At 40.8% G+C, this 24,143-nt stretch overlaps 2 protein-coding genes across 2 annotated transcripts in view; both read right to left on the bottom strand.

Annotated features, from left to right (window-relative positions):
- The window catches only part of ppp1r37 (protein phosphatase 1, regulatory subunit 37), a 40,201-nt gene extending 34,052 nt beyond the window's left edge, over nucleotides 1–6,149 (bottom strand). Inside the window, exon 1 of the mRNA XM_010751725.3 lies at nucleotides 4,315–6,149. Coding sequence (XP_010750027.3) covers nucleotides 4,315–5,062 — 748 coding nt within the window. The 5' untranslated portion in view covers nucleotides 5,063–6,149. The remainder of the gene's footprint in view (nucleotides 1–4,314) is intronic.
- Nucleotides 6,150–9,257: 3,108 nt separating this feature from the next.
- Nucleotides 9,258–10,037, bottom strand: LOC104936813 (late histone H2A.2.2). The gene is made up of 2 exons (XM_010752904.3): nucleotides 9,903–10,037; nucleotides 9,258–9,736 (listed from the first exon to the last, which is right to left on the bottom strand). Exon 2 carries the CDS (start codon nucleotides 9,727–9,729, stop codon nucleotides 9,313–9,315), a length of 417 nt encoding a protein of 138 aa, XP_010751206.1. The 5' UTR covers nucleotides 9,730–9,736; nucleotides 9,903–10,037; the 3' UTR covers nucleotides 9,258–9,312.
- Between the last annotated feature and the right edge of the window lie 14,106 nt (nucleotides 10,038–24,143).

The raw sequence follows: 24,143 nt of genomic DNA, 5'->3' as shown, positions 1-24,143 counted from the left end.
TACCCTGAAAGCTTTGCTTATCAGTATGTAACTTGGTCCACAGCCACAACACATAACATCTCATGGGTCACAGAGTCTCTAACAACCCGGTGCCAAGTGGGCCTTGGATCTGATCACATGAGACGAAGCTGCACGTAGGCCAAAGAGTTTGGTCGCTTGCAGGACAAACTTTCGTTAATGTGAAGGCATTGTTTGCTCTGTAAGAAGTAGTTATAGAGTTACAGTCCTGTGGAAGTGTAGTATTTTCTGTGGTTGCTGTGGAAAACTATGGTACAAGAACAATCTCTCTGCATAGTGTGATAAAATATATGACTTAGCACATGCTTCCAGTATGAGCTAGCGCTTTTGCAATGACATGCTTTGCTGATATGAGCCTGAGCTGCACCTAGACTAAATTAGCCAACCGGGGAGGAGGAGAAATATGTGGAAAGAGAGCAGAGTGAAGGGAAGCAACGCAGCATGTTGGGAAGTGCAGGAATCTCAGGATATGATGTAGTATTTGCTCAGGCCTGGAGGGAAAAAGAACAAGCCTCAAGTCTCGACAGGGAGAGGGGCTAAGAAGAAAAAAAGAAAAAGCTCTAGTAATGATATAACATAACTCAGAGCTCAGAGCTACTACTTCTCTTATGTCATTTGTGTTGACAACATTAAACCAGAGTACCCTACAGATGTTTTTTGTGTGAATCCTAGCCTTACACATCGTTCGCTTGCTAATACAACTAAACTGGACGATCTAAACGCTGCAAAAATGAGAGTGCCAAAAAAGAAATGGAAAGAAGACACCCCTCGCCTCCTACCATTGTTCCCCTGACGCTGTTCCCTCTCGAACCCCAGGGGTTTATTTTGAATGGCAGCTTTCTACACTCCTTGAAGTTACCTCCTGTTCAGAAGCTCATTTTCATGACAGCAATTAAACCGGGATATATGCTGCTCTGCAAACATTCAATACCCGACTAACAAATTCTTCCCCCTGCTCTTGAAAGCAGTAACTCATACTGTGCATGGATGAAGCTCCAGGCTCTGTGAGCTCAGGCCCGGTTCACTGTTGGGTTCTCTGGATTCCTGCCTTATGTCATCTGTCAGAAACATGACACTAGTTCAGAAGATAAAGGGTCTGGATGGATCACAGAGTAATTGTGGCACAGTGCTCCTAAGGAAGTATGAAGAGTGTCGCAGATACATTTCATATCCTGGACACACACACACACATATAGTCTGTCCTATGTCCTCAAGATAAATGGCAGAAGCAGGACAAAGGAGAAGAAATCCAGGTGAACGTCGAAGGATCAGGAAGTTCAGCGCTGACACGTTCGTAGAATAAATTAGCAAATATTCTAAAAATGGCACTGGAAGCTATTTTCACATTTAAAACACATATGTAAATCGATGCAAAGTGACAATTACAAGTGATTGTCAGGCCTTGTTGGATGTTGTTAAATTATTTAAAGTGACTGCGTATTTTTCCAACTTATTAACATTTAACTTGTGTGTTCTGTTAGCTTTCAAATGGCACAGTTGTCCATTCAAAGTGCCATTACCTGAATTAACCTGATAGAAGTGGATATATTTTAAGAAATCAGCAGCAGGTGAACTGTTCAAAACAGACACTTCAAGATCACGAGGGATGTTAAGCATTTTCCATAATATATTAAACAAAAACTGAGTGTTTCTTCCGTTGTGATAACTTTCCTGAGGTGTAAAATCCATGTTTTTGGTGTCTGATAAGTATTTAAACGCATTAATCTGTTACTCCGACTGAACCTCCTGGATCAGATTTCATATCTCAGCAGCACCTGAACAACACCGACACAGCCCTCTGCGTCGTTTAAATGTCATGTTCAGCCATCACAGATGTTGCAGTAACAGTAGCTCATGTTTTAAAACTTTGACTTAAAACAACTTGAGTAGCTTTTCCAATCTCAGCTATGTTTGTCGCCATTTTATTTGTCCCCACTCTAGTACAAGATTATGATGTACTCCTTAATTCCACCTTGAAAGCCGACTCGGTTGTTTTCCGAATCCAGGAAACTGCTGTCAATGAACACAATCGAAGACCTACTACTGCTGAAAAGTCACGAACATTGAGGAGAGTATTAAATAATTCAAAACGTAATAACAAAAACAAGTGATGAACTTCAAGACGACCAAATTTGGGACTAAAATCAACTAATTTCAAAGAGATTACGTCCAATCCATTGGACTGAGAAAAGTTCTCTCAATGTTTTTATCTTTGCCTACATAAAAAAAAGAACAGTCTGTATCATGAGATTGACCGCTATCAACTATCTGTTTGTCTATATCTGCGGCACAATCAGCTGGACCTTTGGAACTTAAATAAACTACATGATAACTGGGCTGTGATAAAGAATCTGAGCGCCCACTACAGTCATCGAAATACTTGACTTGTTCCCAGTGCTGCATGTTTCATAAGGTTCCAGAAATCTTGGCTAACTGGATTGGAGACTTTGACCCCGTGATGATATTTCATGTTCAATTTACTATCAGACTGGCTGCCAGGCATGTGCACTGTAAAAACACAGTAAACTGATACAGGCAACAGGATTATGTGACAAGCAGTAAAAGGCGTGAATGCTACAAGCGTGTAAGTTATCTTAAGTGGGTAGAATATTATTTAGATACATGTAGCTAAAAGTGTGTGGTAGAAAACACAAAGTGGGTTTCTGATTGCCTGTCTGACCATTTGCAGGGGTTAATAGACAGATTTATATTCAGCTGAACACGAGGCAGGGCATATTAACCTTGCTGCTGCTTTTGTGCTTCTTTCTACTCCCCCTCCCCCATCTGGACATCTCGCATCACTGACCCTTGCCTTGGCCTGGCCTACATATTTGGTTTTATACATCAGAAAGAAGAAGAAGGAAAAAAAGAAAAAGGACTGGCATACTCATAAAACCACACAAAGACACTCGAGACTGTAAGGCTGGCAGGATGTAGTCCAAATAAACACAAATCTGACATATTCTCAGGCCGCAGACAACCGGGTAACTATGTCGACCGTCGCCACAGTGCTGCGTGCAAACACCGGTTGTCTCCAGGACAGTAAGGTCTGTTTATTAAATGATGTCCACACCGGATGAAGGAGCGTGTGAGTCATGGTCAGATCATACATGACTTGCCAGTCCTTCCAAAAAAAGAATTAAACATGAAACTGCTGTTTACTAAAGCTGCTTAACTCCGTGTGAGAGGAAGTCCACTGCAAAAACATGAACTAAGGTCTCATAAAAACATATAAATCAATATTGATAAGACTTTAATCAAGAGTCTGGATTAAAAAAGGAAAAAGTTACCGGTCAAAGCATCTTTAAATTAAAACAGCATTTCAATTGGTTCTGTTGAATAAAGTTGAATTTAATCTATAAATATAAGAAAACAAGATTATAATTTTTATTTTATTTACTACACATACACATAAATCTATATATAAAAGTATATTCCAAATATATTTAATATACTATGTAATTTGATCTGAATTGGCACATACATTAGATTAGGTTTAGAGTGACGTATGTATGTTTCTTTCTATCTTGCATTTCTTTGTGTACGTCTGTATATAATTCCTCTACTTGTCTGTATCCTGTTCCTATTTATCACTCCGGTCCATTGTTTGTGCTGCTGTAGTGCTAAATTTACCTCCCTGGGGGGGAAGTTTTATCTTATTTAGAATATATGGCTTTTAATGTAAAACATTCATATTATTAAATGGAGTATTAGCTGTAAAGGTGAAAAAGTAATGTATAATGTTAAACAGTGGGTTTCTTAGATCAACACGGTAACGGCAGTGCCATATCCTGCATCAGCTTCCCTTATAACGTGTTTTCACTGAACAAACAGGAACCTAACTGTGGTAAAATGGCACACCTCAAGGTGTGGTGGGATTCACACACACAATATGCATACAGTACAGGCCCGGGATATTTTTAGATTTGTAGGTTGTTCTTATTTGACTAAAGAAATGGACTTGTTGTTTTAAAGAGGGGCGGGGGTACAGGTGTCTGCCTTGAGGACTTAATAGACTGTAATGTAATCATGCAGGAGGTGGCGAGGTTTCCTCCTAAAAAAACACACCTCTCATGTATCATCGTCAACATCCAGGATCCGATCACGTTTTTAAACCAGCTACACATGGAGTATGGACCATGACGGGGCACTTTTTAAACCCAATACAAAACCAGCTTTTTAGATATCCTGAGAGAATAGATAAGCCATCTTGCTCTGACATGTTCATGATTGATATGGAATAAATAGAAAGTCATTCACGCAGACGGGCATGCAGAAACAAACACACAGCATTACCATGTCTCCAGGGGTCTTTGGGCTCCACTGCTCCAGAGACTATATCCTCATCTGAGGGAAACGTCACCCTTTTGCCACTTGGTTTCTGTTTATCGTCCCCCTCCTCCACCGAGGGGTACAGTCCAGCCTGGTCCGTGGCAGGAGCCTCTGTGCTGCTTGTCTGGCTTGGATCTGACGGGCTCTCCGCCGTGCTGCCAGCTGGGACATCCTGAGACGCGGACTGTAAAGTATTGTCTGAGAATGACCTTGAGTTTGTGGATTCAGCCTCCAACACCCCACTCTCATCGAGACTCAGGTCCACACCTATGTCCATGTCCCCGCCATCGTCCCCTTCTTCCGCAACAAACTTTGCGGGTTCAGTGTCTTTCTCTTCCTTCATTTTCTCCACCCCGATATCATCCTTGTGCTGCTCGTCATTAGAAAAGATCAGGTCAGTGGGATTCACTACAGCGGGGATGTCTTGGGCGCTGCACTTTCTATTTCCATTAACCTCATCAATTTCCAGTGTGTCTTGTGCCTGGTGGTTGTCTTCCTCGGCCGCCTGGAGGTTGTCAGTGAGCTGAGGCATCAGGTATGTTTCAGAGGCCTCTGTGGGAACAATGTTTTGTTTTTCCGTACTACTGTCCATCATCAGTTCAGAGATCCGGGGGGTGACCCCTTCTGTGTTGTTGGTAGTGTTGTGATCAACGTCCACATTGCTTTTCGTCTTAACATTGCACAAATCTAGACGCTGCTCTTCGATATTCATGTTTTCATCATCCAGTGAAACTCACGTCTTTAACTGTGCCAGACAGCCCAGATATTGAGTTAAACAGTAACTAGGAACCAACTGACATGGATAAAGCCTGTCCGTGGCCTTTTGTCTCACGACAATGTACGCAGATGTGCACCTATCCTGGTCCTTTATTATTAGTGCAGTCAGAAAATTATAGCTGGGGGTGATTTCACACACACAAAAAAAAACCTCAAATCACAGGTGACTTTGGCGCATTAAAGTGCAATATCAACACAAGAAATATGTGATACCTGTGTGTGAGTAATTATTCATATGCCCCCCCCACAAAAAAGAAAAACAGGCAACTTTGCTCAACTATCACCAAGCAAAGCAAAGCAACCAGCAACCGTGTCCTATTGCTCAAAACCGGTCCGGGTCAGCACATCGCCAGCTGTATTAAAGAGCACCGGGACAGTCAATTCAAAGCGAACAAGTCACTCACGGTGCCTCCATTACGTTAGCAGGGTGAGCTTACACCAAACCAGAGTCATTTGCATGAATTTGAACAAGCTAACGTGGAGCTAGGTTGCTAAAGTTGTTGCCCAACAATGACATCCAGGCCCGGGTACGGTCGCATGTCTGCCGCCTGTTTATCCCCGACAAAGTCCATTCTTCTCTGGGGAGGGGGGGTTAAGAAAACACAGGATATTTTCCGGCTGCAGCTCGTCTTGTCTCCCCCTCTCTCTCTCTCTCTGTCTCTCTGTGTGTGTGTCGTGGTGCAGCTCACATCTCAGCCCTCGACCAGCGGCGGCAGCCGGAGAAAAAAATAAGGCGTCACACTCCGAGCAACGAGCATGTTTCGGCGGCTAACGTTAGCGCTGGGAACCGTGCCGAAGCTACACCTGCCGGTACTGAACAGTGTCAATTATTAAGAGATTTTAAAGATATCCAGACCGCACAGGTCTCGTATGTATCGCCCCCTCTCTCTCTCTGTCTCTCTATCCGGGAGAAGTCCGCTGGACCTGTTTTTGTCTGGCGTTACCATTCGCTAGCTAGTTGAAGTCCAACAACTGTTTGTTGTTCACGCGTCATGACGTCAGCACGTCGGTGGCACGCACAGGGGGGGACGTTCAGCGCGCGCAAGTGTTACAGTGGGTTGCAAAAAAAAAAAAAAAACTTTTACAAATATTTATATATTTTAAAGGTTAAGAGCAAACTTCTTCTAAAGAGGGACAGATTTGACAATGTGGGCCAATACTAACATTTAAAATGTGAGAAAATTAACAATAAAAGTTACATATTGTTCTAAAAACGTTTGTTACTTGGCTTTTATCTTACTGTTTTTGGTTTTATTTACACCCTGTGTATATTGTGTTAAATTGTATATCTTATAGGTGTATAGTGGTTAAGTTTTTTCTTGGGATGTTATAGGAAGGAAGGAAGAAGGAAGAAGGAAGAGATATATTATTATTCCCCTGGACAGGGAAATTATTATTATTATTTTTTTTTACTCAGTTTTTATTTACATGCATTTTTTATGCGATAGAGAGAGAGAGAGAGAGAGAGAGAGAGAGAGATAGATAGATAGATAGATAGATAGATAGATAGATAGATAGATAGATAGATAGACTTTATTTATCCTAAGCTGGGAAATTACAGTGCAGCAGCAGCAGCATTACACACAGTGACGATAGACAACATAAGAATAAAAAAAATAAAGAACAAACTATACATAATACAATATCAAAAATAGCAACAGTAAATAAAATATATTGTACAAAAGTATATACAGTACAGCAAATTGGCAGTGTTGATTTAGTGCAAAGTAAGAAAGGCAGTGTTGATTTAGTGCAAAGTAAGAAAGGAGAAATGTGCAATGTGTGAAGAAAAATGCGCAGTGACTGTAAATTATGACCTGAGAACTAAAATTTCCTGTCCCTTTGACAGCGGAGCTGTAGCAGCCTGTGGGGGAAGGTGCTCCGCTGTCTGTCCACTGTGTGATGAAGAGGTATTTTAAAGGTTTAGAGCAAACTTTTTCTAAAGAGGATCAGATTTGACAATGTGGGCCAATACTAACATTTAAAAAATGAGAAAATTAACAATAAAAGTTACATATTATAAAAAAAAAAAAATTGGTTTGTTACTTGGCTTTTATCTTACTGTTTTTGGTTTTATGTAACTGTTATTTATACCCTTTGTATATAGTGTTAAATTGTATATTTTATAGGTGTATAGTGTTTTTTTCTTGGGACGTTATGTTATGTTATGTTCAAATGTTTTTGTTTCTTCTTGCCATTACTTACTATCTAACCTACCGAGCTGCTGTAACAAACACAATTTCCCTGCGGGGATTAATAAAGTATTTCTGATTCTGAGGATTATACTGGGGTGCAGATGTTTTAACTCATATAGATAGTGTGTGTGTATACTGTCTTATGTATGTCTCGTGCACTTCCCTTATTTGGCATGTGATTTACTGAAGCTGGCAGGGAGAGATAATTAGAAATCAGTAGTACAAGGACAGGAGAGACAGGTTAGGGGAGTATTATTTGGATATAAAACAGAATGCTCATTACTGATCAGAAAACCAAAAAAGGATGTTTTGATATTATCTGTATCAGTGGTGAGGTCCTCCTTCTTTTACATAAATTAAACTTTGATATGAATCCAGTCTTCCTTACTCTATGGTTTTTCTTTAAAAATTCCCATAACACATATAAATGCACTAATGTAACAATTTCATAAAACCATTTCTGTTAATGGCAATGTCACCAAATCTAAGCCAATCAGACGTGAACAAATCTTAAAACCAAACATCCAAAGTCAGATAAGGCAGAATAAATTGTATGAAATATGTTAAACTTGCATGAAGTTGATACAAATCTTAGGATCATGTTCATTTTAAACGTGACTTATGAGTAATGCAAAGTCTGTTAACATTTAAAATGTATCACTCTTGCACTTGTCTTTCACAACATCATTCAAAAAGTAATATTTTGTGTTACATCTACAGGTACGTAACACTAGAAGTCTTTAGAGGCTCAAATGCTTCATTATATCAACCAAAAAAGCCAAGTCTTCCAACATACAGTATCTGACAATCCTAGTAGGCCATAAATAATATAGACCAATAAACCCATTTTTCATAACACCTCCAAACTTTGGAATGGAAGATACACTTTTTTTTTTTGAAAGAAATTTAACAATGTCTTTAATCTATAGCAGAAGCGCAGTGCTTCAAATGTGCATCAGAGAGCCTAGGTAAATATGAAAGGTTACAAAACACATGCAATTGTGGCTATAAACAGGAAATATATAGGAAGTGCAGATGAGTACCCCTTTTTTTACCAAATTATAGGTCCAGTTCTTGAACAGGATTCAACAACAGTCAACAATAACTCTTAATAAACCTGCTGTGTGAACTGTCTCGGCTGAACAGGATCAACTGTATTCTAACGCCTGTCCTGATGGCGGTACTTGGAGAGCATAATATTTTCAGTGTAAAAAGTTTAACAGTGCTTTGGATGATTTCATTAAAAGCCAGTATCTTAATTCAAACATGGGCATAAGTTTATGTCTGGTGTATAAGTTGGTGTCCAAACTGCGCTGCAAATTCAATTTTATGCTGCTGAAAGATTTTTTTAAAGCCAACTGGAAACTGTCAGGGAAATTCAGGTTCTAGTGCCATCAGCAAGAACCTTTGCCTGGGTCAATATGACCACCATAATACAGTGACATTCAGTCAATTTTGGAAGAAGAGGATAATGAGCCTTATTCACTGTGGTGTGATTAAGGTCCCACTCCTTTTGTGGCATGAGCATAGCAAATGTTTGCCTGAATACAACCCTCCAGCCATTAAGTCCCTTCCTTCTGCTAAGAGAGACTTTAGCATTTTGGACTGAAGTCACATTGCAGCAATGACCATGTAAATAGTTTCCCCCTTTTCTGAAACTTGTTTAACATCTGATCACTTAATTCACAGCCTGTACACACTGGTCATGCGCAGCCAGTTTGAAGATGGGAGTTCGGCAATGTCAAAACAAAGCGATCGTCCCTTTATATTCCTAAAAGCATGAAGTTTCCTCAGCTACAGGAAGTAGGAAATGAAGCACATTTCCATTGCTTTCAGAGAATCCTGTGCTAGGCTCTCTAGCCATTGCCAAGAGATACACATAGGGAGTCAAGTAGGGTAGTTCAGAAAAATTGACATACTCAACATTAACACAAGCATGCTTTAAAAACTTACTTTATTTGATAAAATTTGAAAAACTTGTATATTTATATTAAAACTCTTGAGACTCAACATCTTTAGATGTATCGTCATCCCTAGGTGCCTTGGTCTTCTTGGGGAGAAGGCTTGCCTGGATATTTGGGATAACCCCTCCGTCTGAGAACGTGACCCCTGCCAGCAGTTTGTTGAGCTCTTCGTCATTTTTCACAGCCAACAAGATGTGACGAGGAGCGATGCGTTGCTTCTTGTTGTCACGGCAGGCGTTTCCTGCCAGCTCCAGGATTTCAGCAGAGAGGTACTCCAGGACAGCCGCGAGATAAACTGAAGCACCGTTGCCAACTCGCTGAGCATAGTGGCCTTTCTTCAGCAGCCTGTGGATGCGGCCCACTGGGAATGTGATCCCTGCTCTGGAAGACCGGGACACTGTAGATTTTGGCTTGGGTGCAGCCTTCTTTCCACGGCCAGACATCTTCAGTCTGAGTTAAGAGAGAAATACCTCAAGTTATACAAGAAACTACTTTAAAAAAAAGTTTTAAGCTTGAGAAAAGAAACATCAAAACAGCTGCTGTGTTTAACAAATTTAGTTTAAATATCTTATAATGCACATTTTTAGCTAACACTTGAGGTCAAACCCACACCAACCGTTACTTAGCATGCACCAGTAGTCTACACTTCCTTCCAGTTGGGACAGCAGCTACACATTGAACTGCAGAACACTGCTTTTATATGAGTCAGGCAGTCATTTGTTGATTGATGACACCTGGCTCCTCCGCTACATGCAGTTAACCTTGACAGACTACATTTGACGGCATTACAGACTGTTTGATATCTGTAGGAACCAACATGTCCTCTCACGTACATTGTACTGAATAACGGTACAAGTGTTTGTTTACTGATGCAAATGAGTCAGTTTTGCTTTTTCTGCACAAGAACGCATGTTCCTGTGGAGAAGTCTAATTAGCCAAATACCAATCACCTGTGTGAACTAGACAGGCTGAAAGCTGTGCGAGAGAAATCACAATAACTGCATAAAAAGACCAATGAACATGCTGATATATGTGTACAAGGTGTTTAGATTAGTTGAGACTCTTATTTTAATTATTATTCCCGCAGGTTTCAATGGTAGTGAATGAGAGTTTGATAGTGGAATCCCAAGATTAGAGCTCCAAACATGAACCTGGGTCGAATTTGAAAGGTTTGATCAAGATTTTGTATGATAAGCAAGTCAGTTTGAACCATATACACAGTACACAGTGAAATGAGACTGTTTGGACTGTTTCGATTGCCTGTGTGAAGAAACTCTTTCCCATCCTGGCAGTATAGGTCCATAAACAAATAAATACAAAACACAGGCATAGACACAGTGTCTATGCCTGTGTTTTGTACTTAATTATTCTTCTCCCAACACCTTAATTAAAAATATTTGATTATACCGTCTAATACTCCTTTGAACAGTGATAGAGGAAGTATTCAGATTATTTACTAGGAAAAGTAGTAAGACTGCGAAATAAATATACAGCACAAAGGACAATACTTCGCTCTGCAAATGTAGTGAAGATCAATTATAAAGTAGCATGAATTGTAAATACAAATTTGTACAAAAGTTTGCCATCCATTCATTTGAATTAATCTAATATTATAATGTAGGTACTCTAACAGCAGATGGCAGCAGAGACCTCAGATTTAACCTGTAGCCTGCTGTAATTTGTCCTTATTTCTTTCTTTTACTGAAATTACTTATTCTTAATGATGGAGCACTTATAAAACCACACTTAGCGGTGTCATGATCCTTCACTTTATGATCAGGTGCTTGACTGCGTTCGTCTCCCTGAGTGCCTGACGTGCTTACTAACTAACTGCTTAGGGGAGTGATGACTCATCTCTTACCTCTGTGTACAACACAGTATCAAGTGTTTCTATACAACACACTCAGAAATCAGATGCAGGTAAACAGACATTACTCATGTTTGAAGGTCTCAAAGGCAACTCATGACCAAACTTGGTAGCCCATGTGAGTATTATATCTAACTGACTTGAAACACAAATTAAACTAAGTATTAAAGTCCATTTTTGACCTTGGAAAAAGTAATGTGACAAAACAATCTCGAAGCAAGGTCCATTTTTAGAGTTTTCAAGCTCTTCTAGCTTGCTGCAAGCCCAGTAGCAGGTATTTTTTTGTCCAAAGTGTATATTATCACATTTTCTAAGCCTCATCTTACATTCCAATCGAGTGAATCGATCCACCCCCATGACAACTGAGCAACCTCCATCTGCTAATGAAGACCATACGATGTGGTTAAAGGGCCTTGGGAAAAAGTTAGCAAATTGACAGTTTCATTAAATGGACAGAAGGGTTTGGGGTTATTCAATAAAGGTTAAACACCTAATTGGAGAACATGCACAGGTTGTTGATACAAATGTTAAATTTCATATGAAACTTGACTGATTTAAGATGTCTTCTATCTGTTATATAATGCATTTAATAGCATTTATCACATTTTAAGTCATTTTACTGCCCCAAGCTTAGATTTAAACTGATATTTTAGCATCACACTTGAAGTGCCCTCAGCCACATGTTGTTTCTTTTTGCTTTAATGAATGACCAGTTGCTCTGTCATTGTCAGTATCCTCACTGCCAAATTTCAAGGCAACCAGCTTTGTCCTTAGCACCGTTTACCTCCTTCTCCACGTACTGACAGTGAGAGATGGAGGAGAAACACACACTGTGACAGAGAGAGAGAGAGAGACATTTTGACTGTACGTATTCACTTTAAAATATGGCAAAGGGCCAGTGGCAGAGCAGCGGGAAGACAAATTAAGCTGGGACCTTCCCAGCAGGTCGTCCTTGGACAGATTGGATGTGATTCTGTTCAACCTCTCAACATCCTCCCGACACGAGGACAACAGGATGGGACTCTCTCACAGAGCAGCTTCCAACACATACCTGTGCAGCCTCTGACAGTAATATAAAGTATAAAGCACACATTGAGCTGGTTCCTGACACAATTTATTTGCACCCAGCGGAAACTAAATCAGTGTATAAGACTGTAAGCTGCAGTTTTTTAACATGTGAATTGTCATCATTGAAGCAAACCATTTGTTTTTGCACAGTTCTCCTGAGAGTCTCTGTCTGGATAGAGGTTGAAGGCCTCCTGTATTTATTAGCAACAGTAGCTACTAACACTGAAGTTTGCAGTCTGCTGCCGAGTGAGGAGAGGGGATGAAAGGGAGAGCAGAGGAAGCCGCGAAATGATCCAAGCATATGATTAAACTCAGAGATTGAAGGCAAAACCAGACATCAAACTTTGCTATCTCACCTAATCATTTAAAAAAGATGATGACTTTTCACAAAACTTATTGCTGAATGTACAGTTGAATGCTTTTTTTCTCTATCTTTGCACCACACAGGTGAACAGGTAAACAGCGAAGGCAGCCTCGTGCTCTCCTTACCCGCACACGGAGGCCTTTTTCTCTTTTCCCCGAGCAGTAATAAATCTCTAGATGTGGCTTTTAGGAGGATTGTGCTGCTACTTTGACTACTAGTTTTTCCCCTTTCCTCAGCTTTATGGAGACTACAGGAGATTGTGCCTGATCTTCGGAAAGCAATTTATCTTCTACGTGAAACAAACTCCAGGGTCAATGACTCCTTTCATACGTGCAGACACGCTCGTACGGTTACAGACATCCTTTCACGTGGACAGAGCAGTGCCCATATATGAATTATTGACAGTTTAAGGGTTAAGGACAATAACCCCACTGAAAATAACCAAATATCTAGATTTTTTTTTTCATTTTAAATGGTCACCTCTGTCATTGGATAATAGCCCATTCATCATCAACCACTTTCCCTTATTCATAAATTCCCAGATGACAGCGACATTAGCCTCATATGGTGCCTTGACACCAGAAAAAAAGGTGTTAAATGCGTCTGGTCTCTCTTGTAATTTAAAGTTAATAAAGAGACAATTAATGTGAGGTGTCCACACAGTAATTGGAGAGTGAGTCATTCTCTTAGTGCATCAACTCTAATTATGAAACCTTATGGACACCCACAGTGCAGCCGGGTGTCTTGAGGTCCCAGGATCCTTAGGTGCTTAAAGTCTGTCGCCTCCTGAAAAAAATGCCTGTGAGGCGGTGATTGTTTTTCCATGACTTCTTCAGCAACAGCCTGGGCTCACTCCCATTACATAAGGAAGAAACAACTTTAAGGGACAAGGCCTCCAAGTTATTTCCTGAGTGAAATCTTATACATTCTTTATTTATGTGTTTTGTATGTATGTTTTTATTCATATGGACATTTATCATTTTTGCTCTGAAGCCACTTTTAAAGGAATAGTTTTGGGGGTTTTTTGGCCTGTATTTGACAGAGACAGCTGAAGAGTGGCAGGAATGTGGGGAGAGAGAGATCGGGAATGACATGCGGGAAAGAGCCACAGGTCGGATTTGTACCCTGGGCCGCCACGGCAAGAACTGAGCCTTTTTGTACGCGGGGTGGATGCTCTACCAACTGAGCTAAACGACACCCCTTTAAAGGAATAGTTTGATATTTTGTGAAAAACTCTTGTCCGATATAAAGCTACAGCAAGAGGCTGATTAGCTTAGCTTAGCATATAAATATCATATTTACCATTAGGACATGACGCTATTGATAGCAAATAAGCATATTTACAAAAAATGTCAAACTATTCCCGTACAGATAAAAGAAGTAAAGAAACAATCTTAAAGGTCACTAAAGGCCATTGAAGAAACACTGATGTTTATATAGGCTACACAGATCACAAACTCTTGATAAGTAGTTAAGCTGTTAAGTTACCGTAATATGCACCATCACTGTCCAATAAAAATCAGTGTTGAAGACTACAGCCTTGTTTTAAGATTTGGGACAATTTTAAGATATACTTCCTTACAACCACCTGTTATCACATGATTGTATATTTTAGTCCCATGATCATGTGGCTCAAAGCTCAGGAAATAGCTAGGTGGACCTTCATAGGTCAAGAATTAATGCTGATTTTATATAATTCAGTAGGTTTTTATGAAGTTTTATCGTCCTAAAATGCAGGACATAACTGCATACTCAGTGACTGACATGTAAAAACACATTTAGTACATTTTGATTCAACATTTTCTCATTAATGAGAGCAGACCTACAGTACAGTATGCTCCCAGTTCCTCTACCTTGATGTGCAGGCCAGCTCTCTCCTTTAACAAACCTCCAGATCCACCAACGCACCACAAGGATGTGGAGAAAAGCTGGAGAATCCCTCTAACACTTATGGTATTAGGGAACATTATACTCTGCAGTTTTTTTGTCACTCTCTGTGTCACGCTTTAAATGTTTCCTTATTCTTGAGGCTTTCTTATAAACTACTTTTATTTTGCTGGCCTACAATAGCAGATTCTGATATCAATCCAATTACCTCTGTCAATCGTCAAAACACAATAATACAATACAGCCAAAGATATCTTAGGGTGACCTTTTTCTAGATATATCCATCCATCCGTTGCTCTCCTCTGTAGACGCTCCAGTGGATTCTAGGTCTGCACCAGGGGTCTCCTACCAGACACATATATGTATCGCTCCTCCATTCGGGCCTACAGGAGATTCCTTCCTGACATGTTTCTCGTGTAAGTGATCAGTCCTTCTTTCAAAAATGACCTCTAATGTTGACCTGGAGTTTGCATGAGGCCTTGAGGAGTTAGACCAGCCACACTTGCAGTCTTGCTTGAATGAATGTGACTCTTTGTGTTTCCCTGGACACTGTTTTCTTTTTGAGCTGCAGTGTAGAGATAGTACGAAAAAAAGAATACATTTGGTATCAAAAAGACCATAGCTCTGACATATTTCAGCTGAACTGGATTTCTCTCCTCCAGACAGGAGGAACAATTCCAGCAACCAAAAACTGTGGCTCATATGAGTGTATAAGTACAGTTTTCAGACTGAACCTTAAAATGAACCTTAAAATGTATTCACAGTGTTAACTCGCCAATCTTCACAAAGTGCGGTGGGCAGTGTTGATGTTGCTGATTAGTTGGACTGCTGCTCTCCTCCTAATGCACACCATGTCGTCTTCATCTTACTGTGGTAAAGTAATAACATTAGACTGGGTCTGTTTCCAAAAGTAGTCCCTCCCGTGTTTACTATTTCTGGAAATTGTGAATTTAAGAGGAGTCTAGAATAGAAGAACTTTCCTCTCTCGTACCATTCTCCTCTCCGCTTCACCTTCTTCTTCTTCTTTTGCATCATCCTACGCATCTTTTATCCTCCTCAGGTCTTAAGCCAGCTGTGATGGCTACCATATGTCCATACCACATGTCACCGGTTTCCCAATAAAAACCATTTCCCTTTTTAAACATTATGAAAACACAGGATGGACCTTGGGAGATATAAAATCAGGGTAGGATTTGATCTGGCACTGAGCACCTGTGTGTGGGGATTGACCAGAAGAAGACAACCACCGCAAATCCGCTGCCACGTCATTAGAAGAAGGGGGAAGAATGAAGGACAAAGAGATTTTCCATCATCCACCCAGCCACCCATCCGTCCATCCCACCTGTGCAAAACTCCCATTCCTCCCTGCTTTTAATTCCTCCATCTGTTTTTCTCTCTTTCCTTTCTGTCTCTCTTTCTTTTCAACCATAACTTGTTTTGGCTCTCTTTCACATTATTCTCCACTGTATAACTCTTTTTTTTATGTAATTCACTTCCTGTCCCCTCTCTCTCTCTCTCTCTCTCTCTCTCTCTCTCTCTCTCTCTCTCTCTCTCTCTCTCTCCTCCTTACACCCTTGGTAACTCATCATCCAACACACACATACATAGGGAGAGAGAGAGAGAGAGGCATTTACACACTTCATTTCTTTAAATATTCATTTCCGTCTGTCTGTGATGTGTTTTGGGGGAGTTTCCTGTTCCCAGCCCTGCTGCTTCCCTGAGAACCGCCATGTAGGAAGTGGCAGTCCTGGCACTGGGTCCTCCTCCCCCTCCGACTGGTTACATTCCCACCTTATACAGCCCGACAGAGGTGGAAAGAGAGGAAGAGAGAGATGGATTTCTGCCATAGTGGTCACTGTCCATTTAATATTACTAGTTTCTGGATACTATTACAAAAATTGTTGTTGCAATAGCCTTTTCCCAGACAATATCACCCTCTTTACTGGACAACTTGCACAGCCCTGCTCGGTAATAAACTCAGCATATTACTCTATTTCACAGCTGGAGGTTTCTCAGAATTTCTCTAATTCTTTTGACAGAAACAACTCTCAGAGTGTCACACAGAAAGTTATGGCATGTTTTTCCCAACAGAAAGATGTGAATATTTCAGACTGGAAAATATTTACTTTTCTTTTTTCTTTTTTTTTACATGATGAAGAATACATTTACATGATTCACACGATGATGCCAGAGAATTAAGCTGTTGGGAAGCACAAGTTCAGTGGAGCTACATATTCTCAGGTCTCTGGTCATCTTAGGCAAACAACGTGCTAGCAGAGGTGTAGTTAGGTGCACGAGCCACCCCTGAAACCTTATCGGCCACCCCATTATCCTAAACGATGATTGGATACCTGCCTGGTCACAGTATACTCAATGGAGGAGGTCTAATAAAAGTGGATGGTGGCAAGATATGATTCCTGCTTCCTCTATTTTGAAATATCCAGCTCTCTCTTCCCACAGAGGTTTGTGAGTAATCCATCCATCCGTCCGTCTGTCCGTCTGTCCGTCCATCCATCCATCCATCCATCCATCCATCCATCCATCCATTTTCTTCCGCTTATCCGGGGTTGGTTCATGGTGGTAGCAGGTTTAGCAGGGCGCTCTAAACATCCCTCTCCCCACCAATGCATACTTGCTCCTCCTGGGTGATGTCCCGGGGTCTCCTCCCAGTTGGACGTGCCTGGAACACCTCCAAAGGAATGCGCCCAGGGGGCATCTCACTCAGATGCTTGAACCTCCTCAGTTGGCTCCTTTCAACGCGAAGGAGCAGCGGCTGAACTCCGAGCCCCCTAACCTCTCTCTCTATCTATCTCTAAGGCCACCTGACGGAGGAAGCTAATTTCCACCGCTTGTATGTAGCAAGTTGCTGCCTTAAGCGAAGGAGTTCAAGTATCTTCACATGCCCATATGTCTATTGCTCGTCCATTCGGGCCAACCGCATCCTGTCACATAATGTCCTTTCGAAACAAAAGAGCAGAGGCTCTACTCTGAGCTCCCTCTCGATGTCCAAGCTTGGTTTACTAGTCTTCAATGGCACAAATTTGTCGGGCAATTATATCTGAGGGTGACTTGAAATTGAGATGAAATTTGTACTTCTCCTCCATGAGTAAATCCACCAGTTGCCTTGATCTAATGGACTGATTTTGCTGTCATGGAGATCATGACGCTGCTTTTTGGAAAATCTCTTTATCATCATGGCCTGTTTACTATTTCTGCATCTTTCCTGTTCTTGCTTTTATTTTGCCTCCTACTCTCCTTTGCCTTTTCCGGCTCTTGCACAATTGCTTCCTTTCCTCCCACTCCGATTTAGACCACACGATGCCTTAGGTCTGCCTGTCAATGCATATAAAAATAACCTGTTGCAGGATTTGGGCCTCTGTGCTGACAGCTCAAGGCTTTTCTCAGAGTTTGTGTTTGTTTGCATGCATGTCTGTGTATGTTTGTGTGTTTTAGAGGGAAGAACAGATGCTCTTGTAGCTTCAGGCTTGGTTTTCCCATTCTGGCTACAAACAGATTTGTGATTTATGTTATTGTGCTGTTGTTTTGGCCAAAACTAGACAGGAAGAGGGATGACGGAACAGACGGATGGGGCAGACAAAAGTGTGTGATTGCTCAATTGTGGTTTGGAAAGACCTTCAGCTGTTGATTGCTGGTCCAAGCTTGATCACTGTTGATACACACAGCATCAAAATAACTTAATAATAAATTCTGGTGAATGAATTTAGACCAAATCCAGTGGCGAAGAAACAGATTTTTTTCATTCATTCGAGTGTGGGTTGACTGAGAAAAAAACACATGAAGAAGTTGGGCCAGATTCAACTTTTGGAGAAACACAACTTGATGTCACGCTGTAGTAGCTAATCACATAAACCCGCAATCAGATGCCCATCGGAAGACGCTGACAGGGAGTTAGGAAGAAGAACCTTGTTTACCATGTAGCGTTCATATTCTGCTGTTTGCTGTATACGATAAATGAGGAGCTCATCACTGCCAAGTTGGCATTTCCCAAGCTGTACAACCCTGCCATGAGGGAACACAAGGACATTTATCACCATGCGACTGCTTGCCGTTGCATCCCTCTTCAAGTCAGGATTACTGGTTAGTATTTGGACTTGTGCTATAAGCATCATGGCTAGCAGATGCTGCATGTATTTGGCATTGTGCGTGGCATCAGTAATGATAAGCCCCACATTCTGTTTTGTTACTTTGAGTAAAAGTTACTTTATTAGGTCTGTTGATGTGGGCAGACTATCACCACAGGGCCCACAAGCAGCAAGGCTAGCAGATGTTAGCAGCATGAACTACACAATACACTAACTCTCTCCTCAGAGCCGATATGACAGCAGTAAGCTCAGACACCTCATGCATCCATCTATTTTCTGTAACTGCTTATCCTCATCAGGGTTGCGGGGGCCTGGAGCCTATCTCAGTCGGCATTGGTCGCACACCATGGTCAAGTCGGCAGTTCATCACAGGTTCAGAAACAAACAGCTATTCACTCTTATATTCACAGTTTAGAGTCACAAATTAACCCACGCAGTCACGGGGAGAACATACAACCACAGAAAAGCCCTAGCCGGGGATTGAACCAGGAGCCTTCTTGCTGTGTGGTGACTGTGAACTAACCGCTGTTGCCCACACACAGACAAGAAACACATGACATGATAAAGAAAGTAGAAAAAAGTAGTGTGTGCACACTTGTGCATGTTTGGTTGTTGACTAATAGATTAATAAACGAATAGACTGCCAAATTAATTAGTAGAGGTGATTTATTTTGCCTAGCAGCTGTTGCGCCTATTATGGGACTGTGGTAAAACATTTAAGCCTCTTTGATTGACATCTAAATAGTCCATAGTTGACTGATTTTTATTAACTTTAATACAAACAGCAGCATTTTGTAGCTGCACACTTGCCAGACAATGATTTTTATGTCTGATTTGCTGTGATTACGGGTTTTCCTAACATTCTTGCTAAATTTTCCGATTGCTGCATACTGTATGTCTTGTTGGATATACTCACACTTCGTCTCGCTTGTGGTTACTATTGTAATGGAGTCAACCCTCCGAGCTTTGGTTTCCTGAGCTGCTTTCTAAATAAATTAATTCAAATGGAGCGTGAGAGATGTTTATATAACATGTTTTTGGTGTTTCCATGCTGTGTCTCAACCACAATCAGGATGTCTCTCTGTCTTTCCCAATAAAATATAATGCTACTTCATATTAAGTAAGAATTTTGTAACCTTTTTCTCTCATGTCTATTGCCAGACACCTGCTATAGTGCTCATTGTTATTACAACAGGCTTTGTTGATGTCCCGTAAGCGCCCAGATGGAAATGCTCCATGGCCTCTTGCTGGCTTCTATTCTCTTCCTTCCTACTAGCTCTTGTCACAATCTGCCAAATCTGAGGTACATAGCATCCCCCCACCACACACACACACACACACACCTGATCTTGACTCAAGTTTTGGGAATCTGCAGGACCATGTGGTGGCTTGTTTTTGTTTAAATAGGGTACATGCTTCCAGTAAACCACTGATCTCGGCCCCGGACATCTGGTTGATGGTGGAATTGTCTGTGAAAGCTGGATTTTAAATTAAAGATTGTGTTTTAGTGCAGCCAGAGAAAGGTAGACTTAAAAAACTGAGAAGGGAAATACATCAGTTAAGTTGAGTTTTACAGCAGGCCATGAAGAATATTGTGTTTCAATAAAAACATTATTTTTAGAGCAGCCAGCCACAAACAGCCAGCTGTACCTGGCAGCTCATCATTTACCAAGCCCCGCCTCCCCCTAGTTACTGTTGCTATGACTGTCAAGCTTTATGTTGTAGCACAGTGAATATATAATTTACTAGTTTATAGTTCACTATAAACTCTAAAATTCTTAAAACAATGGGGTATTAGTTTCAGACAGAGATAGACAAAAGTATCCGATTCATTTTTTCACTGGAAAATGCCGATTGTGCTTGTTGAAATTAATGTTTTTGCTGCTAATGATATATTTTATCAGCTATACCTTGCTGGCCAATTAATCTGACATTTTTAAGTTATATTATATTTGACTTATTATTAATTCTTCTAGTCTTATGCGTACATATGAGCCTATACAACGCAAAAGCACTGAGGCTTAAGGCTAAAGCCTCAGACCAACTCAATTTCCATAAGTCCCCATGTTAAAATGTCCAACTTCACAGCAGAAATAAACATGTTTTACAGCCTAACACAAGAAACAGTTTTGGCCTCTAGAACTAATTTACCTGTTCATGACAACTGTACTGAGTCAGAGTTGTTTTGTTTTTTAAACTCAAATTATTTTAAAGGTAAAAGTTATTCAAAATTGTCCTGTGGCCGTTTTGACTGACTGGTGGAAGAGGCAGAACTATCAAGAGGGTGTCAACCATAGCCACAGATTTTGAGTTTCAAAACGGTCTTCAGCATCCTATGGGGATGTCACGCATATGCCGTCCAGTGATCCAGTTGTAACTGGAGATGTTTTTAATGTAATATTGTACCTTAACAAACAAATGCAGTTAGTTATGTACTCCGTGGCATTGGAACACTGAAGGTACTAAGCTAGTTAAATAAGGCACTCTAATGTATGCAAATAGTTGCAGTTTATGTAAAGGCAGACAAAAACACAGTTTAATCTATTCATTACACTTTTGCTCTTTTGCTTTTTGTCGTTGAAAGCTAAAAAAACACCCTGTGCAATTTGTGTGTTTGTATGTAACTGTTGTATATGTTGAGCATCATTTACTACAACCCAGTGCTCCCTGTTTTGTGTTTTTGAGGAACAGTTTATATTTTAGAAGGATTTTGGGTGTGCCAGTGAAGCCTTCTTGAGATATCATACAGTTTATTTAACAATATACAGTATTCAGTCCAAATTTGTGGTCTTCCTGTAGTCCCCCAAGAGCCTCGACTCATCTTTTCATTTTCAGACAGAATAATTGAGTCTCCACCGGCCCACCAGTGGAGATTAGAGGGTAGCCTATATCAGTCTTTCCATCGCTTTGTCTTCATACTGTTCCCACCCTTCCTCCCTTTGGAGTTACAGCTCAGTGCTGCTGGAAACAAGCTCATAGCTGAAGGGGAAAGGAAACCCTTTTCCTCCAATCCAGGCCAATGCTTTCTTCCCAATGGGTGCATAATGGTGATGTGAACAGAGTTAGGAGGCAAGTCGTCCCTTCATTTGCAGAGGGTGTTTAACGTAACGCACATTATCAAGCCTTGAATAAACAATCCCGTGGGAAGGTGGGAGTGTTAATGCTGCAGAGCCCCACAGGAAACACATATGAACTGACACAATAAGCATATGAATTCATCATCAAGCTCTCTCTCAAGTGTCAGATTGCCACTGCTGTCCAAATTAAGACACAGAGGAAAGTTATTGTAACATTTGGTGTTCATACCAATTTATTCTTTCATTACAATTGAAGAAGTTAGTTTAGTTTATTACTTTTAAAAATAGAAAAGTAGTGTAAAAAAGCAACAACTCTGAGCATACTTAGTGTACAAAGTCCTCCAACCGACATAATAGATGTTTTTCTGCTAGATCCAAAACTATAACAAATTCCGATTACAAAAATTTAGGATCAGTTAGGAAAAGGTTGATCACAAATTCTCCACCCAAGGTCTACTTACTTATTACATGCCCGTCCTTGACATTTCTCTCATATCACATGTTCTTTATCAGCAGGTGAAGAGTTTGCTCAGATGTCACTGAACTTACAGCTTATAATGAATCCTGGAAACACCAGGTGACAAAGAGAAGGATCAAATTCATGGTTAAAAGAAACCAAAATAAAACTGATAAGGGACATATAGTGAACAGTGGCCTTGTGTCAAAACTATATGCTTTGTTGACGCAAACATCATTCTCTACCTCCATTGTGGGATTCCCAATGTGCGTATGAATTCCCTTGCTCACACGAAAGCTACAGTACAATCCAACATTCAGTGTATGGTGCACCTTGTAGACTGTATGATTAAAAATGGATTCAGTCTTTATGACCCATAGGTTTCCGAAGAGCCATTGTGAAGCTCAGTGCCATGTCTCTGGCTGTCGACATCTCCCTGCCTCCTGCCTCTGCTGGCTCCCTGTTAATGCAAAGAAGTGGAGTGTGGGTGGAGCTGGGGTGGACTGAATGAAGCTTGAATAATAAAACCATCCGCCTGTGACAGCACCCACCTGTCTCATAACTTAGTTATGTATACCTTTAAGCCCTAATTCAATTTAAACGCATTAGTTAAATATAAAAATTCATCCTTAGTACAGTTGTTATGAACGGTGGACAAAGTCAAGACCAAAACTGTTTTTTGTACATGTTTATTTCTGCATGTTAACATGTTGACTTATGGAGATTGTCTCACTTCTGGAGCCAGCCTCAAGCGGCTGTGTACAGGTACTGCAGTTTGCTGCTCTAAGCCCAGCACATCATGGACATCCATGCAGAGCTGTTGTAATACACCACAAATACAACAATAAAGCAGTCGAGAGCAGAAATTGTTTGAGACAGAGCTATTCTCCAGAGATCTAAAATGTAGTCAGAGTTTTCATTTTTAGATGAGAGTGGGGTTCTCTGGCACAGCGACATAAGCAAATCAGGCCACACATGCAGAATTTGTTAATAAAAAATAATAAAAAAAGATAAAACAACACCAGCGTTACTCTTAGCCTAAAAGGCCAATGACAGAACAAACAGAGCCGACAAAACCACAAAAAAGGGGGATGAGGGCGGAGGAAGGAGAGGTGAAGAGGAGAGGAGGGGAGGTGGAGGAAAGAAAATGTGAGATCAGGCCCAAATCTGTGGGGAAGCGGTAGCTTGGGCCGGACGAGTTCACAGATGTTTTAAAGTGCTAATCTAATCTTTATGCCAGGCCTTCCCCCTCCTCTCTCTTTCTTTCCCCTCTCGCTGTCTCATTTTTTCTTCTTTTCCTCCTTTTACTTTTTTGGAGGGAGGTTGGAAAGCCTGCGGCCTGTGTTAATGCATCTCAGGAGCATCATGTCCTGTACTGCTCAGTGATGGACCCTAGTTATTCATGTGCCTGTTATCAGCCCTGTTTTCAGACTCAGACACATGTGCAATTGCAATGAAGGAATCTGGAACTGAGCAAAAGTATAATGAAAAATAACTTTGTTCAAAGCTGCCTATAAGAAAGGATGAAAGAGAGGTAAAGTAGCAAGAGGGGGGAGATTTGTCTTTTCGTTTTTAAGAATATCACCCATGGTGACCATTAATCAAGTTCAATGACCTTCCTTTTTTTACACTCTGACACCTTATTGGTCCACAGACTGCCTGCTATTCAGGCTCTGCCAAAAATGTGTTGCGTTGGTGTTATATGGCTCTGATACAAGACAAAGAGGGATCACAGTGACCTCTCATTTTAGAGAAACTAAATTTTAGGCCCCACTTTGAATTTTAACAAATTTCCTCCCCGTGTCACTGCCTTCCTTTGTTTTCCCTCCCTTGCATTTTCTGTCTTTCTCCGTCCTATTGAGTGATAGGAGAGAGAGTTTGTCTCAGACGCTGAAATACGCTGAGAGCTCTCTCAGATTAAGAGGTTGTACTTGCACAGAAGTTCTCTCTGCAGCATCTAACAGCAAACCCAAATCCTGTGGTTTAAGCCTGACACGTTAGACATGAAACACCAAGTCACAAAGCCTGGAAATA

The sequence above is a fragment of the Larimichthys crocea genome, chromosome VII (genome assembly GCF_000972845.2).
Source record: "Larimichthys crocea isolate SSNF chromosome VII, L_crocea_2.0, whole genome shotgun sequence".
NCBI lineage: Eukaryota > Metazoa > Chordata > Actinopteri > Sciaenidae > Larimichthys > Larimichthys crocea.
Note: the sequence above shows the minus strand (reverse complement) of the source record. Positions and strands in the feature narration are given on the sequence as shown.